We start from the raw sequence: 18,093 nt of genomic DNA, 5'->3' as shown, positions 1-18,093 counted from the left end.
GACATCCAGCCGTGTCATTTAGATCTCAGTTTTGAGATGCAAAAAAGAGGAGGGGGCTGGACTGGTAGGTCTTCCTGAAAACCGATTAACATGGAGAAGGCCCTGGCGGTTGGAAGTGCAAAGTCCTTGTCTTCTGGGCAAAGTGTTGTTCCTAAAATCCCTTTGTGATTTGGTTGTGAGAACACCTTCACCCTCAACTCACAGGTAGGGCCATAAATAGTGGACAAGTTCCTGCGAAGCCCTTGGCTTCTACAACACGTAAGTGTCATTGTAGAACCCAATCTCCATTTCTCCTCTTTAAAGGAGAGCAGCGCAGTAGGTCGGGATACCCCAGCACCTTTCCATTCCTCAGTGATTCTAGGTGCCCCTTCTTCCCACTGGGTTTTTAGTTGAGTTGACCATTCTTTTGAACACGTGATGGTGGACTCAGTCATAGAGGTCGGATCTCTGGTGGAGGGAGTTCATTGAGGGGATACCATTGGTGGACTGAGCTGGAGCTTCTAGCTGGGGCTGGAGGCCCTTAGAAAGGGCTGTGAACAGTGTTCAGAATTCACCGACAGGGCAGTTACAGTAGCATCGTGTCCAAGGGCAAGTGTGTAAGGAGAAAATGGAACCTTTTCAGCAACATGAGAGGGTAAGAAGCCAGAACCCTAACCCTTTTTTGAATTTTTTGTTCCTTGTATTAATTCCCTTTTAATTCTTACAGCAGCCCTGAAGAGTGGATAGGTCCTATGCCCATTTCACAGATAAATTGGTCGAGGTTCAGCAACTTAGAGAAATTGTAGGTTATACTGCAGACGAGTTAACAGAGTTAGGATTGGAATCCATTCTGCTTGATTCAGAATTCCTTTCCCCATACCACGTTGCCCTTCAGAGGGCAGAAGCAGAACATGTTTACGTGTAGACAGCGTTCTGTGTTTGTATCTGAAAATCCAAGACCATGTGTTTCTCTGATTTTTCTTCTCTCCTTGTTTCTTGTCTGTGATTTGTTCTTTCCGTTGACACGCTACCACCCACCCCAGGGGACAGACAGGATCTGTTTGTATCCAGAGTAGAGAAGTTTCAACATCACTGGGTGAGCTGTGTGTGTCTCTCTCTCTGCTGCATTCCTTCTCTCCGGAGGCAGGCGGAGCACAGCTGTGGCTATTAGGCCTGGAGCACAGCTGTAGTCAGCCGGCCAGTTGACACCACGGCACATGGTGTCATGGTCTCATTACTCGAGTGTGTCCAGCTCAAGCTGCCGCAAGATTGGCATTTGTCAGGGCCATGGTTGGGAGAAGAATTCTATACACTTTGCAGGAACAATTTCGCAATGCCTCATGCTCCATTTGCCACACGTTCTCGTAAAAATATGAATCCAAGCTTGTTTGCATAAAACCAAACTGCCGGTTGCCAGCTTCATGTACTAATCCCAAGGAATTCTGGTTATCATTTAACCTTGGGGCTTTCGTTGTTGCTGTGTTTTCATCCTGATTTTAATGCAGCTAAGTTAAATATGATGCCTATTTTGTCCAACTGATAACGTTAAGAATAGAAAAGAGGACCACAAGGGCAATAAATCATCATTATATTTGGTGGTGATGGCTGGTAGATTACACTTTGAAAAAAATAACAGACTTACTGACAACAACCAAGAATAGCAAATGTAAATTCTCCTTACTTAGATATCTTTTTATTAGGCTTCCTTTTCTTCTTCTTTTTGCTTAAAATGATGAAATGAAACTAACAACATTTCCCTTTTTTGCTATTTTGCAGAAAAAACCGCTGTCTGCAATAATAAAGGAAGTCTGTGATGGGTAAGTATTACTCAGGATTCATCTGAGTTGCTTCAGTCCACAAGTTGAGAAGCTAATAAAATATTCCTGAGCAGTTATAAAATATTATTCATAAGTCACTACGTGACCTGCCCAAAGACATCACAAATTACTATGTAAGATTTACATGCCCTCTTACATCAAAAAATTACTGTTGTTCCTGGAAGAGCAGGAAGTGTGAAATGGCTGGTGTATGCACGCTGGGACTGGTTTTATTTATTTTGAAAAGTTGTGGTTCATTCATCCAACTTAGCAGGGAGCCATCTGAAGTTCCCGAGGTTAAATACACACCTCATCTGATACAAATGGAGAGGACCATTTAGGTTCCCATAGAAGATAAAAGAATTTAAAAGACCAGTCCATGTGTCGTTTTGCTTCCATGTGAACTTCACAGTGTTACGACTTTCCTCTCTGTCTTTGGCTGCCCTCACGATCCAAAGGAGAGGCACACAAAGAAGTTGCATGAGGTTTTTCTGCTTTCAAAGCAGAATTATGAAGAGAGTACTACTTGCAGTTTATTTAAGACCTCGGGTACTTAATTGGGATGTTTGTGTATGCAGCAAGCATGCTGGTGGGGGACCGTAGAACACAGAGAGGTTGGAATGACACAATTATCAAAAATTTAAATTGTATTCATTTATTTTGTTTTCCTCTTTCTGCTCCACTTCTTCAAAATGAGGAAGAATGTAGCTTTGTATTTAAATACACCTGCTCAAAGCCATGAAAGTGCTCAAAGCACTAGGCATGACATAAGACCAAGATGGTCCACATAGGAAATGGTTGGTCAGGCTAATATCATTTTGTTTGAGGAGCTGTGCTGTGGGACTTGTTGAGTATGGGCCCACTGCCAAGTGCATCTAACTCTGTTGATGCTAGAAAAATGAAAATGACCATCATTTGTTTTTCTGATCAGTTTATGCTTATATTTTTCAGGTGGTCCCTTGCCAACCATGAGTACTTTGCACTGCAACATGCCGATAGTTCAAACTTCTATATCACGGAAAAGGTAGGTCAACCACATTTTTTAATCTTGGACACTTACATCTTTAAAAAAATGAAAACCTGACTGATATTTCCTCTGTTCAGGGCTAGACTGGACATGATGGTCTAAATTCTAAATTTCTACCATCCGTGAAAATAGAGTGTGCAAAGCAAACAATGGCTACTTTAGTATTAACAAGGCAATTTTTAGCCCATTCAAGAGTGAAGACAGACATGTTCCTGCATCCCATCTTAGCAACTGCATTTGCCCTCTAACAGTGAATTTACTAATTATTTTTCTTTCCTATTCCTTGGTTAAAGCATTTGTTTGATGTTTAATGACTCCTTTCTCACACTTTTTTTTTTTTTTTAAACCAATCTCTAAGTCTTCTTTAAAGTAGTTGAAACAATGACAAGAAACCTTTTCAAAGGTGTTCTATGGCTCCTGGGAACTTGCTTTTTTCTTGGGTGATTTTTTTTTTTAAGTTCTTTAGCAAGCTTGTAGAAGAGGGAGGGAGTGAGGGGTGAAAACTATAGTGATTCTGGCAGTAAGTAAAAGCAATGTCTTAGGGAGATTCCCCGATAGGAGAAGGAAAAGCTAATATTTATTTGGCACCCACTGTCCGCCAGCATTTGGACCAGGCCCATTGTTTGTGGACTTCTTCCTCAAGACCAACCTGTGTTATAAACAATACTGGCTTTGGTTAACAGATAAGAAACTGGATCATAGAAGTCTGATGGCTTGACCCCTTATCTCAGGGGTACTGAATTATAGAATCAAAAAGGAAGTTCAGACTTTTGTGCTTCTATCACTTTGCCTTTTGGGAATTTCTAGAAGAGCTTAGCATTTAGCTCAGTTTTAATGGAGAAGTCACTGAAATACTTAGAACCAATATTGTCCTCATGGAACTTTATAACCTGGTAAGCTTGGTGCAGAGGGAAGGGTCAGTCCTGTGAACAGTTCTCATGACAACTAGCTGGTCAGTCCTGGGACAGAAGTAAATACAAAGTGTTCCTGGAAAAAAAAAAAAAAACACAAAGTGTTCCTGGAGGAAGGGGCATTGGATGACCTCAGGCTCTAGGCTTTATTCCTTCCCACAAGCAGTCCCTAGTGTGACTGTAAGTTTACCCACGAATCAAGTCATGGTGCAAGGTTGAGGCGGTCGATTAACAAGCTCCTGTTGGTCTGTGAGGGCTCCTTCTCCCCAGACTGTGTGTGTGGGGGCAGGGAAGGGGTCAGCCAGAGGCCTGGAAATGCTACTTAGAAATTGCTTCGTCTTCCCAGATGGGATCTGGAATTTTCATAACTGATCACATTTTCCTCTTCATACTGGTTGACGGAAAGCTGAGAGTAAACAATTTGACTAGATTCCCTGGCCTGTGTTGTCTTTAATTTTGCTTGTTCCTTTGATTTGTTCCACACACTCTTAGTTTCCTGTCTTTATTTTCCCTTAGCTCCGTTTTCTCAAGATTTTTCATTTATTCTCTAACGCATTTATATGACCCGCGTGTTATTCTTTGTGAGATCAAGAGGGTATAAATAAATAAGTTAAATGTTGGCCATTAAATGTATTGCTGCGGCTATCTTAAGCAGAATTCTTGTTTTAACTTGGTTTGCCTTTTAGAGATAACTAAAATATTGCAACTTTTGTGGTATTATTGGAAAGCTCGGATGGTTTTCTACTACTTGGAGCATAATATGAGAAATTATAAAAATTATTAAGTGATACAATTACGGGGCAAAAACGTTCCAATAGGGTTTTCAAATGTCACCAGTTGGTGGGTAGTGATATCAATTTTTTTGGCTGTGAGAGCATTAAAAATGAGAATAGAATAGGTCACAGCACATCACCTATGTTGTTTGTAAATCCTTGGGTCATTACACACCCATATACAACACATGTATATTGTACTGGGTTTTTACCCTGGATTATGGTAAAACCACAACCAAAAGTCATGGAATCACAATCTTGCCTTTGATTAATATGCGTTGGCTTGTGTCCCCTGGGATTGTCCTGTCTTCTGTCCTTATTGTCAGACCTCTAAGTTTACTGGAGATTACTAGGATGAGATTCTCACACTAGAGAACATACACATTGAAGGGAGAACCTTTTAGAAATGTAAGCTTTCAGATCCCACCCCAGAGACTCAGATTTTGTGCCAGCCTTGGATATGGCCTAGGATTTTGCATTTTTAGAGCCTCCCTGGAATTCTGTGGAAACCTGGGGACCACTTGAAGGAATACAGCTCTGAGACTGCTTTTTCGGTACCAGCACCCACAGGTACAAGATAGCGTGCATCGTAAACTAGAAGTTATGCCATAAGTTTGACCTAAGAGTTTGCCTGCAGCCAACTCTTTGAATAATTTAAAAATTCAAATAATAGGGCAACCCGGGTGGCTCAGCAGTTTAGCGCCGCCTTCAGCCCAAGGCATGATCCTGGAGACCTGGGATCAAGTCCCTCATTGGACTCCCTTCATGGAGCCTGCTTCTCCCTCTGCCTGTGTCTCTGCCTCTCTCTCTCTCTCTCTGTGTCTCTCATGAATAAGTAAATAAAAATCTTTAAAAAAATTTCAAATAATATTGACGCTTTTGTTCTAATTAACATTAATGCATACTCAGAAAATTAAAGCTACTCAGAACAGTGGAAGAATTGTTATTTTCTCAGGCATCCTCATCATTTTTTGGGAAAAATCTTGGCTGCCTGAGGAAATCGTTAATGTTGAGTTTGAAAGGGACTGCCACCTAAGTCTGTCACCCAGTCTGCCCATCTTGAATGGGCAGGAGGAGAGATTATTCTTCTATAAGAGTTTAGGGAATGAGAAGACTCCTCTTCCCAATTACTGCCCTTTGTTTGTAAACAAAACGTCCTTGCTCCTCCTTTTGTAGCTGTTACTGGGCACAGCTGTGTGTCCATGTGACACAGAGCTCGACTGGACGTGCGCAGGGCAGGAGAGGGACCTTGAGTCTTGGGTCACAGGGGCAGACCTGGGCTGCTTTGAGTCTGCTGTTGGGTCCATCTACTTCTTTGCAAGTACTCCTATAAATAGAGCTCATTTTCCATTTTGAAGTAACGTGTTTAGTATCATCTTGGTTACTTACAGCCCAGTGAGCTGTTAGGTAATATTTGCATCACCATGGTAACTGGTGACTAATTTTTGAAACTTATGCACGTTCTTCCTAGTTACTGATTTTTCCTTGCATGTGAGGTGGTCTCCCTCCCTCTGCCAGAGATAAAATATCACCTGTGATTTTAAAGAAGAAAAATGCCCCAGGCTCAACAAGCTAACACATCTCGTGACTGATGGATGGGTGGTGTGACTCTCTTCTAGAATCCCCAGGAAGGCACCTCCCCTACTTTTCTCATGTTATCGAAATGTATTTGCCAAAACAGTCTTCATTTACTTAGTGGGCCATTCACTTTGGCTTTTCAGTGCAGTGGGAGAGATTGTCATGTTGTTGGGCAGCGTTCAGCAAAAGCATTGCATGCAAATGCCTTACAGAAAGTTAAGATTCACAAGTTCAAATTCAGCCCCAGAAACTTTTATATTTCAAGGTGATGTCCCAGAGAGAGAGAGAGAGAGAGAGAGAAAATAAAAAGTGAATTGTGTATCTTTTTTTCAGCTCTATTGAAGTATCATTAACAAATAAGGTTGTAAGATATTTAAATTTACATCATGGTGATTTGACATATGCATACACTGTGAAAGGATTCTCCTCCTACCATATAATTACATCTTAACACCTCACCGATTTATTTATTTATTTGGTGAGAACATTTAAGTGCTACTCTTTTAGCAAATTTCAATTACATAATATAGCATTGTCAACTATAGTTATGTATTTTAACATTAGATCCTCAGACCTTGTTCATCTTGTAGCTGAAAGTTTGTATAGTTTTACTAGCCTCTCCCTATGTGCGCCCCCTCCACTCCAGCTCCTGGCAACCATTTTTCTTTTCTTCAAGATTTATTTATTTATCTTAGAGAGAAAGAAAGAGAATGTGAGTCGGGGGAGAGGCAGAGGGAGAGAATCTTTAAGCAGACTCCCCACTGAGTGTGGAGACTGACACGGGGCTCAGCCTCATGGCCCATGAGATCATGACCTGAGCCGAAACCAAGAGTCAGACACTTCACTGACTAAGCCACCCAGGAGCCCCAACCACTCTTACTCCCTGTTTCTGTGAGTTTGACTAAAGTGATACCACAAGGTATTTGTCTTTCTGTCTGACAGCATAATGCCCTCAGGGTTTATCCATGTTTCTGCTAATGGTGAGATTTCCTTCTTTCTCATGGCTGAATAATATTCCATTGTATACATGCACCACACACTTTTTACCCATTCACTTGTTGACAGACACTAACGCTGATTCTATACCACGCTGTCATGAACAATGCTGCAATGAACGTGGGAGTGCATGTGTCTCTTTCATAGCCAATTTTCATTATCTTTGGGTAAATATTCAAAAGAGGGGCTGCTGGTTCATATGATAGTCTTATTTTTGAAATTTTGAGGAGCCTCTATACTGTCATCCTGTTTTCCTTGTTGGCTGCATCAATTTACATTCCCACCAATTGTATGAAGGTTTCTTTTTCTCCATATTTTGGCCAACACTTATTTATGTATTTGATGATGGCCATTCAAACAGGTGTGAAGTGATAGCTCATTGTGGTTTGGATTTGCATTTCCCTGATGATGAGTGATGTTAAGCACCTTTTTATGTACTTGTTGGCCATCTGTATGTCTTTGGAAAAATGTCCATTCAGTTTCTCTGCCCATTTTTAAGGGGATTGTTTGGGTTTTTTTTCCCATTGAGTTGTGTGAGTTCTTTGTATATTTTGGATTTTAACCCTGTATCAGATAAATGATTTGCAGTTGTTTTCTTCCATTCCATGGGTTGCCTTTTCATTTTGTCAATAGTTTCCTTTACCATGAAGAAGGTTCTTTAGTTTGATGCATCCCACTTGTTTATTTTGTGAATTGTACGTTTAAGTATTCCAGTGGAATTTGTCTTCCCAAAAAGAGTTTTATATAGAGTGAGTGCTAAGCATTTCAGCTCATTATCTCCTTTTTATCTGGTAAATGCATGTGTTATTGTGTCCATTTTACAATGGGGGAGGTGAGACCCAGAGAGGTTAAGCAACAGGGTTGTTGAGGTCACACACATGGGCAGTGGTCAAGCTGAGGTTTGAACCCAGGTGGGTCTTTCTGCAAAGCTTTCTAGGTCACCTTCGGGAAACCCTCAGTCTGTACTGCATGCGCCCCAGCTTGTTTATGATGCCTTTTCTCTACTGACCCCAGGCCAGTGATCCTGATGGCAACCACCTCAAGAAAATAAATACAGGAAGCTACAGCCTGTGAGCATTTGTTACCAGCTTTAGTCTGAGGCTTCCTTATTCCCTAAGAGGATAACCTGAAGGAAGTTGTCACATGTAGTCTTCCACTCACTAGGGATTAGCAAAGTGCAGTTGACCCTTGAATAACATGGGTTTGACCTACACAGGTCCACTTATATATAGACTTTTTTTTTAAATAAATACCATATAGTACTGAAAATGCATTATCTCTTCCTTATGATTGTAATAACATTTTCTTTTCTCTAGCTTTATTGTAAGAATACAATATATAATACATGTGACGTATAAAATATGTGTTCATTGGCTGTTTATGTTATTGGTAAGACTTCCAGTCAACCGTAAGCTCTTAGTAGCTCAGTTTTTGGGGAGTCAAAAGTTATATGTGACTTTTTGACTGAGTTGGGCATCAGTGTTCTTGACTCTTGTGCTATCACTGGTCAACTGTTGTACATTTTCATTTGCCTTCGATATGGATTGTGTAATTGTCTAAGGTAGTATTATTGCACTCATACCATTCCTTTTTGGAAAGTTGCCTGGTCATCCTTAACCCTGAGCATGCAGAGAGCATGGGGGCATGGTGAAGGATGCCATTGGTAGACTGTAAACTCTACTGTCAACCCCTACTACCATCTGTTTCAAAGTGTATGAAATATCGTGATATACCTTGGCAGGATCTTATTTAAATGCATTCTTACTGGGTAGTAAGAGATGACCATGGGCTGTCTTGGCAAGGTTGGCCCCAGCAACCTTTGGGGAGGAAATGAGGTCATTTGAGGGGCACCCCCTTTTTATGCCATTCTCATCTCCCAGGTACTTTCAGTTTTCAGAGGCCTTGAGCCTCCCAGAATCAGGACAGATAGGGATTGTGTCCCTGGGATTTGTATGTCCCACCGAGTCAGGCAACCACTTGATTATCTTGTGGAATGCATTTCAGTGATCAGACATTGAATACTGGGTTCCCACAGAGAGCTTAGTGAGAAAAATATGTTCCATTCTCCGCATTCATGATCTCAAGACCTAGTGGGGGAGAAGGTCTTGAAATGGGCACAGGTTTTGAGGAAGGAGAGGAAAGAACCAAGTGATTATAGAAGGGAAGAGGAAGCCAAAAGGGTTCTGGAGCAGGCTAACTACATCTAACCTGAATTTGGGAAATATATTCATTCCAAGACTGAACTCTTTTTGTGAGTTTTAGCACCCTGGCAGGCCAGCTTAGGAGTTACTTGGTTGGGGGAAATACTTGGTGGATGCTTGCTATGTGGCAAGCTCTCCCCGCCAAGTGCTTCACATGGATTGTTTCTCTTACTGAATCTTCTAAAAAAAAAAAAAAAGGCTATCAACAAGGTTTTATTATTATATGTTTTGTTTTATGGAGGCACAACAGGGGCTCAGGGGTGTAAGTAAGTAAGCTGGGATTGGACCCGGGAAGACTGACTCCATGCTCTTAGGCTGTTCAGTGAGACAGGCAGGCATTTTAGCAATTCTCACCATGCCATACCGCAAATGGGGCGTACGCCAGCTCTTGGTGCTGGAGATGAAAACAGATCTTTCCATCCTCTTCTTTTACCCCCCCTGGTTTCCTCTGCTGAAGGTCCTCATTCTATCAGCCCTTGGTCCTCCAGAAAGCCTTTGATTCTACATACACCTTTGACCCAGTAACCCAATTTGAGCAGCATTGCTGAACCAAGTATTTTTGCCTTAGAAATTCTGCAAAGTACACACATCACCAGAGAGCTGCTTTCCCACTGGGACAAGGCTAGTGAGTCCAAGGGAACCGGTTCCCTCTCTGCGTGGGAGAGTCCGTTTTGTACAGAGATGGTGGATGGCATCTGAATGGAGTCAGCTAACACAAGGGTACATGTCTCTGTTGGTCGCTAAACAAAATGAGAGCAGGGGTGTCATGTGGCTGGCTCAAGAATGCTGCAATGAAAACAATTCAAACTTGTACATATGCCTTGGGTGACTTTTATTTCAAAGGTGCCCCTTTTAGTGTGATGGACATCGGCTATCTAATAAAAGTGAGCAGGGGCATTTGTGTTAACATTTTTCTGTTTCGTGTAGAAGACATCTCATGTCAACTTGGTTCATCTTTTAAAAGCGGCTAAAATTTTGTGGGGTTGGAGGTATTACTGAGAAAAGATTGGGGAACTTTCTATTTTAAGTATAATGTGAAAGTGTCAAACTTTTTAAATAATACAATTATAGGACAATGGAATTACTAGTAGCATTTTTCAAACTGTAGATCCTCACTCATTAGTGGGAATGAAATCATTTTAGTCAACTGAAAGAGCTTTAAGGATGGACTATATTAGGGTATAAAAATATCAGTCTATTATATATGTTATTTTGTGAAATATTTGCTTCTCATACATTCATATATAATACGCAGATGGTCTTAGTTTTTCCCTTGGCTTGGGGTCAAAAATGTTTGAAAGTCACTGAAAAATCATTACAGGGGAGGGCTAACTAAGGAGAAGGAATATAAGGCTGTATTTCAGTTTAATAGTTTACAGAAGGCCTCACATTTAGAGTGTGTTCTTCCCTGGAGAAAGTAACACGAGTACACAGACCACCTCCGCCGCCACCACCACCAAGCAGAATACAAAGCAAACTGAGATGTGTCTTTAACTGGGGAGCTGTCCTGCCCCTGGTTCCTGGGAGAAGCAGCTCTATGGCCTGGTGCCATGTGTTGTTTCCCTGTTGCCCCCACAGCTCATGGTACAAGGAGCTGACACCTTAGCCTAGCTGCGTCCCCACACATTCTCTTCTGGGGATCTGAAATGGAGAGGTGAGTCGGGTGATGGTGTTTGCTGGAACAGGAAAGTCATATGGAATCACATTCCATGGCAGATGAATCTTCCTGCAAGCTAAATATAGGGCTTGGTAGACTGAGCCATAAGTGCACAGAGCGAAACCCGCCTGCAGGAAGAATTGAGATAAGTGAGGATCAAGGCCCCTGAGGGAGTCAGAGGAGGTGGAGAGGGAGAAGCTCCCCATCCTGATTTCCCCCTCTGCGTTCTGTTTCCTGTCTTGGCACCCTTGTGAGAGGACCTGCTGGGGCTTTTCAGTTCTCCCCTTTCCCTTAAACCAACTTTAAGTTGATCATAGTTACTCTTGATCAAAGAACTTTCCCTGGGATAGGCATTTTAATTTGAGCAAACCAGAGCCCAGGAATGTCGCAAATTTCCTGACCCAGCCACATCACATTCCCTTTTCTGCTGCGTGTGGTACAAGATTCTGGATTTGTTCATCAGGAACTGCTGTGGCTGCCTCTGCAAGCCTACCCCTCCACCAGGTGTGACAAGCCCGGGCCACCACCTGCAGACCTGGGCCAGTGCCCCAGGACTGGCTCTCAGCAGGCAGGAATACAAAGAAAAAAGGTTCCTGCTTTTTCCCCTTGCCCTGTGCCTTCAGCTCTCCTGGGGCTCCTGACTCCAAGCGTTTCTCTCTCGTGCTGCCCCTTTACTCTCTCCCTTGTCTTTCCTCACAACCTGCTGCCTGCTGTGGACTTGTTAAAGACTCCACGTTCACATGTGCCTTGCTGCTGAGTTCTTTCTTTTTTGACTTGTTTTTGAACCGGACTTCTGTGATGGATGCTCCTTGCCCTAATGGCTGCTGGAATGCCTGTCACCAGCTTTTGGAAAGCACTGGACTCTCCGAGACAGGCTACTTGTACTGGATCTGTCAGCGCATGATCCAGGTCTGTCAAACAGAAACAGCCATGCCAAGAGGAGGAAAAAAAAAAAAAAAAAACAACAACCCAACTCTGTATGCATATATTCAATAAAAGAACCTTGTATTGACTTCCTTTATGTCCCAGGCACTGTGCTGAGCTCAAGATGGTTCCAACTTTAATGATTCTCATAGTCCAGAAGGGAAGAAGGACAAATATTTACCCCAAATTAACCAGTTACAATTGCAGCTGTTACAAAGGACAGATGAAAGCATCCAAACTTAATTTAGCCTGGAAAATGGTGACCTTAAACAGAGATCTAAGACAGAGGTGGAGGCCCTTAAAATGAGCAAGATGTGGCTTGAGGGTTTTTGCCAAGCCTCAATTCTCAAGGCCTTGTAAGGCCATAATAAGGATTTTAAACTTTTTTTTTTAAATAGGCTCCATGCCCCATGTGGATCCCAGCATGGAGCTTGAACTCACTGCCCTGAGATCAAGAGTCAGATGCCTAACCAACTGAACCACCCAGGTGCCCCTAGGATTTTAAACCCTATTCTGAGATCACCAGGGAGCCTTCAGAGGGTTTTAAGCTGAATCATGAATCCTTATGATTAGTCTGAATGCATCATATGGGAAGAGTGGTCAGACTATGCTAGAAATGACCAGAAAACCATTTACTATGGAGAGAAAAGAAATGCAAGGGTATTTTGAAATATATCTAGAGATTGACATCAAATGCGGGGTGGCACTCTTGATTCCAAGGAGATAATGGGACCTAAGGAGAAGAATTTTCTTGAAATGTCTACCTCCAAAAAGCTTGCTATCTATTAACCTCCTTGATATCCTGGCTAAGGTTAATAATAACATGTTGCAGTTAAATAAAACTACTCTTTATTTATTTCCACAGTGATATCTTCTTGATGAATTTGTTGATCTGCACAGCCAGATAAAATGTTAACATATAGGTACCTGACTCACATACCCAACTTTAACTTCCTTTTTGGGTACTCCTAATTTAGAATGCAAAAATTTTCTAACTTCTATTCATAGGAAAATAAGTAGAAAAAGTCTGTAATAGAGTGTGGCATAGGAGTACTAGAGGGAGAAATTGACTTATTCAAATTTGACAGTTAAACAGTGCTGGGGTGAGAAAGATAATTAAGTGCCTGATTTCATAGAGTTTTCAGTCTGGAGGTAGACTAGACTGACACCAAGTGATGATTGATGAGGGTCGTGTTTGGAAAGATTATTGGAAATATGATTTTAAAATTAATTAGGTTTATACTTGTCATCCTGCATTTTTGGACTTACATGATTGAGTTCACATTAAAAAACAATCTTTTAAGTAGGATCTGAACTCTTCTGCTTTCTTTTGTAAACATCTGGCTCATATACCATAAAATCTGCCCAATTAAGGTATTTGCAGCATCCAGATATCTAGTGTATTTACGGTATAATCGTGTATTTATGGTAGTGCTTTACTTTCTAGATAGTAAATGTGTCATGTTCCCCTGGGATATTTTCATTTTCCAAAACAGCAGCGCTCAGACTTAAATGAAAGTCATGTGTCAAATCTAGAGACTTAGATTCAATAGATCAAGGTTAGGGTTCCAGCATTTTTAACAAGTCTGGGTGGTTCTAGTGCCGTGTTTGAACACTACTACCAGAAGTGTGAGCAGCCTCTGGATCATTCCCTGTTATTCCCACATATGATGAAAACCCATCCATATTACGAATCCTTATTGGCTTGTAGGCCTGTGTGCTCCCTGAACTGGAGCCATCATTCTGATTGGTTTCCACTGTTGGTGAGAGAGAATGAGGTCCAGCTTCCTTCCTCCCTTAACCTGGCCATCAATCTGTGTCAGCAGGCTAACCCCAGGCCACATTTTCAGTGTTGTGGTCTTTCTCCTCTTCTCTCAACTTCAGACAGAGTTAGTGTTCTCCAAATAAACCTTGCTCCTGGAACTCAATCTTGCTCCTTCCTCCCATTGTGTTTCAGGTACCAGATTAGGTGCTGGGGGTAAAGACAGGAAATGACACACTCCTTGCTTCTGGGGAGATGAATCTTAGCAACAAACACACACCTGGAAGCAGTGTTATTAAAATAATCACCATTTCAGGACAGCTGACCTCTTCTCCCTACCAATCCTAAATTGTTTGAACTGGAAGAAACCTTGACTGCTGACCTGAAATGATCTTAACCCCAGTTTTGGAGGTTAGTTTCTTAATTCGGTCCTTTTGTAAATGTCTTCTCTTCTTCTCTACTGCTATCAGGATTATTGCTTCTTTAGTTTATGGTCTCTTCAGTTCATTTGTTAGCTAATCAGAATCTGTATCTCTTTACTCTTGTCTTGAACCGTTGTTTAACTATTTGTGTGCTAATTTGTATTTTCTTTTCCACTCCATTAGAAATGCCTTGCAATCAAAACTCTTTATTTTCTGCCTGTAGATCCCTGTTCCATTGTCCCACCTGGTTCCTTGAACAAAACAAGTAGGTGTTTGAGGACTGTTTGTTGATTTAATGTGATGCAGTTTTCTTTGTAAGATAGAAAATACAATTAGTCTCTTAATAAATTATGTATGATGTTGGTTAATTCAATTACCAGAATGTGCGCATACACTTTCAGATTATTCACTGTGGAGGAACTGTAGAGTAAATGAATCTTAATGCTTCTCTTAGAGTCTTAAATCACTGTTAAAAAGTTTTGTTGGCTTTTGGCCCCCCACAGCTTATTAATTATCTTTTCCAAAATAAGTAGAATCTATACATTCTCTCCCTCCTCACACAGACATCTGTACTTTGTTGGATATCAATTAAAATTTTTTGAAGATTCATGAGGTTTCATAAAATAATTAAACCACTTCCATGGATTGAAGTACTCCCTATTTGGAATAAATGACCTATTTCTGAGGACGTGGTCAAATTTAGGAATTTATCTTTAGGAATTTATCTCCAGTTCACAGCAATAGCCATAGGGAGAGAAAAATAAGAGCTCCCTCTTCTCCCCACATTCCTTATGTTGTACAAATAAATCATTATTGTGCAGATAATCAGACTGTAATCCAGTTTCAAAGCCAGCATTATCATTTTTATTTTCATTGTAGCGAATAGCAAATGCTGAGAATTGAACTGTAGTTGTGAATGATAATTCACCCTTAATTATGTGGTAGTTCAATGCTGAGAAAACTTGTTTTACTTTATTTCACCATGGGGACCCATTAATATTCATGTGGTTCACGCATCTCAAGTTCTTGATTTCAGGCAGCTCTGAGGAAGCAGTGGTCACAGGAGAGCAGAGAGCGCGAGGCTTAAATAAATACTTAAGAGTTTCCATGAAGGAAAATATGGCCCATGACTTAGAAACCTTGCTGGCATTCTCTGCCCCACCCCTGCATACTCTCTTTTCATTAAGTGAAGGAGAAACTTATGATAGTCACACTTCCCTGTGGTGTGACCCATTTTCCAAAAACAGGGAACCACTGAATGCAGCCGTTTGCAGTTGGCATTATGTGTACATATGGTGGAAACAAGTCACCAAGAATAGAGGTTGGAGCAAGAATTGTGGCCAACACAAAAAATGCTTTGAAATAGGTCATCTTGTATCTTAGTCCTTTCAGGCCGCTATAATAAAATACCAAACTGAGCGGCTTGCAAACAACAAAATTTCATTTCTCACAGTTCTGGAAGCAAGGAGTCCAAGATGAAAGTGCTGGTAGATTTGGTGTCTGCTGAGGGCCTCATTCTTGGTTCATACGTGGCCATTGTTGCAGTGCCTTCACATGGTAGAAGGGGAGAGAAAGGTCCCTAGGGTCTCTTTTATAAGGGCATTAATTCCATTCAGGAGGGGAAAGGCCCACCTTCCCAAAGGCCCCACTTTCTAATACCATCCCACTATGCATTAGGATTTAACTAACAAATTTGGGGGAGACACATTCAGTCTGTAGTATTGCACTACCTGCAAAGCAACTGTGTCTTATAATCCTCCCCAGACCTTACATTTTAAGTTTTTCTAAGTCAGGAACCAAAAGATTACTAATATTATTAACATTTAGATTTTATTTTATTTTTTTAAGGATTTTATTTATTTATTCATGAGAATACACACACACACACACAGAGGCAGAGACACAGGCAGAGGGAGAAGCAGGCTCCATGCAGGGAGCCTGACGTGGGACTTGATCTCCAGGATCAGGCCCTGGGCTGAAGGCGGCACTAAACCGCTGAGCCACCAGGGCTGCCCTAACATTTAGATTTTATTAGACCTATTAGACTTTTCCCAGTTCAGTAGATGAAGATAAAAGGCTGGGGTTGAGTTATGGGCAGCATGATAGCCATAAGGCACACCTGGGTATTTGATTCTTGTGATATTGTTTGGGTTAGGAATGATTGGTACTACTTGTGCTTCCCACAGTCCTTTCTCAGTCTGCCAAACCCAGCTTGTGAAAATTGAAACATACCTGCACACACACACACATCCACACATGTGCGTACACGCCTCGGATTGTGCTAACTTAGCTCCCCAGCTCTTCAGCCCTGGCATTGGGCGTCTACCAGCCATTGCCTTTCTGGGAATGTCATCTCACCTCTGTCCTGCTGTTTTGCTCTCAGTGACTCAAACTAAATTGGCAGTAGACTTTCTGAAATTTTCTGTAAAAACATTTTTTGGGTGGTTTTAGAATTTCCTAATTAGAGTTCGGGAATTGGATGGGAGCTATCATTTTAAATCATTTGCTGCTTTTCCTCTAGGGAAGACTTGGAAGCATATATACTTATTTCAGGATGAAGGGGGAAAAAAAGCCAGTCTAAGCTGAGTCACATAAATGAGAGGTTGCAGGAGAGAGGAGGTACTGACTGCCATTGGTATTACTCAGATGTCAGTGGTTTTATGACATGTTATTTAATGTTTACCACTGACTGTTGGATAGAGGCTATCATGCTGATTACACAGGCAGCTAACTTTTTCTTTTTTTTTTGCTTGGTCTCTCTAGCTTGGATTTAGTAAGATATGACTGCTTCTAGAATTGCAGGCAAAAATAAATGCCAGAGGTCATGATAATTCCATGTTCTCTAGTTCAGCTATTAAACCAATGAATAGATTGACTCAAGTACTCAAACATTTAACTGTGTAATGCTCAAATGCAGAATGAGTGACACACTCTGAAGGCAGGAACTTGTTTACCAAAAATGGCCCTAGAAACACTGGAACAATCCTTCTAAACAAAGCTAACAACAGTATAAAACAAAACCCTTTATCAGTAGAGATTAGTTCTGAGAATGGCTCTGCAGACTCTTACAATGTGTTCCAAAGCCAGCAACTTAATTGCAAATTTGCTCAACACAATCTCATTCATGTTTTTTAATACTTCAGAAATGAGGTTTATTTTTCTCTAGCTGTTAGACTATGTTTCTCAAAGTTTTAGGATGGAAACGCAATGTAGACATCCTGTGTTTGTGTCAAAGGATAAAAGATTCACCAAACAATAGTCACTATACTACTTGGAAAGCCTTTTTGTTGTTACTTTTAGTCTGTTATTTTCTGTTTTATTTTTATTTTTAAAATGTTTGCTGGGACCCATCAGGATGATTTTTTTTGACTACTAATAGTTGTGATCCACGGTTTGAAAAACATTTTATTACAAGGTCACAAAGTTAGATTTCCTCACTTTTGCTATCCCAATGTCTAAAAGCTGCTCTATAAATATTTGTCTTACGAGAAATAAATACCCACTACAATAAATAGTAAATTAGTGACCCAAGGGCAGACTAAAGGGGTAGACATGAACAAAGATCAAAAGAAAAAAACGAAATTAAAAAAAAAAAGAAAGGTAGAAAATTAGATAGACAGACTGGGGACAGTGCAGAGGAAAGGGATCTTAACCTCCACCTGCTTGCAGCTGTTTTCTGGACATGACACTGGGTGACATAGGGGTTCTAGTTCATTTACAGTAATTACTGTGTAGTCCTTTCCTTTTAAATCTGCATTGCTCCAGTTATCTATCATTACTCCAAACTTAGAAACATAAAACAAAAACCCACTATTATCAGTGGAAATGATTAGTGATACTCATTGATGCGCTGGGTCAGGGGCTTGGACATGGCCAAGCAAGGATGATGCCTTGTCATTGCTTGATGATGTCTGGAGTCTTATTTAGAAAGACACAAATATCTGGGGGATCGAATCATTTGGAAGCTTCATCACTGGTATGTCTGGCCTCTGGACTGGGATGACTCAAATGCTCAGCTCAGCTGGGACTGTAAACTGGAGTGCCTA

The 18,093-nt window shown here is 41.1% G+C and overlaps 1 protein-coding gene across 6 annotated transcripts in view; it reads left to right on the top strand.

Annotated features, from left to right (window-relative positions):
• Positions 1 to 18,093, top strand: part of ELMO1 (engulfment and cell motility 1) — a 526,001-nt gene that overhangs the window by 121,108 nt on the left and 386,800 nt on the right. For all 6 annotated transcript variants that reach the window (XM_025464640.3, XM_049093811.1, XM_049093813.1 and 3 more), the window contains 2 exons: positions 1,756 to 1,796; positions 2,748 to 2,820. In XM_025464640.3, coding sequence (XP_025320425.1) covers positions 1,756 to 1,796; positions 2,748 to 2,820 — 114 coding nt within the window. The remainder of the gene's footprint in view (positions 1 to 1,755; positions 1,797 to 2,747; positions 2,821 to 18,093) is intronic.

Source organism: Canis lupus, chromosome 14 (assembly GCF_003254725.2).
Source record: "Canis lupus dingo isolate Sandy chromosome 14, ASM325472v2, whole genome shotgun sequence".
Classification (NCBI taxonomy): Eukaryota; Metazoa; Chordata; class Mammalia; order Carnivora; family Canidae; genus Canis; species Canis lupus.
The sequence above is the reverse complement of the archived record's forward strand: the minus strand, read 5'-3'. Positions and strand labels throughout refer to the sequence as shown.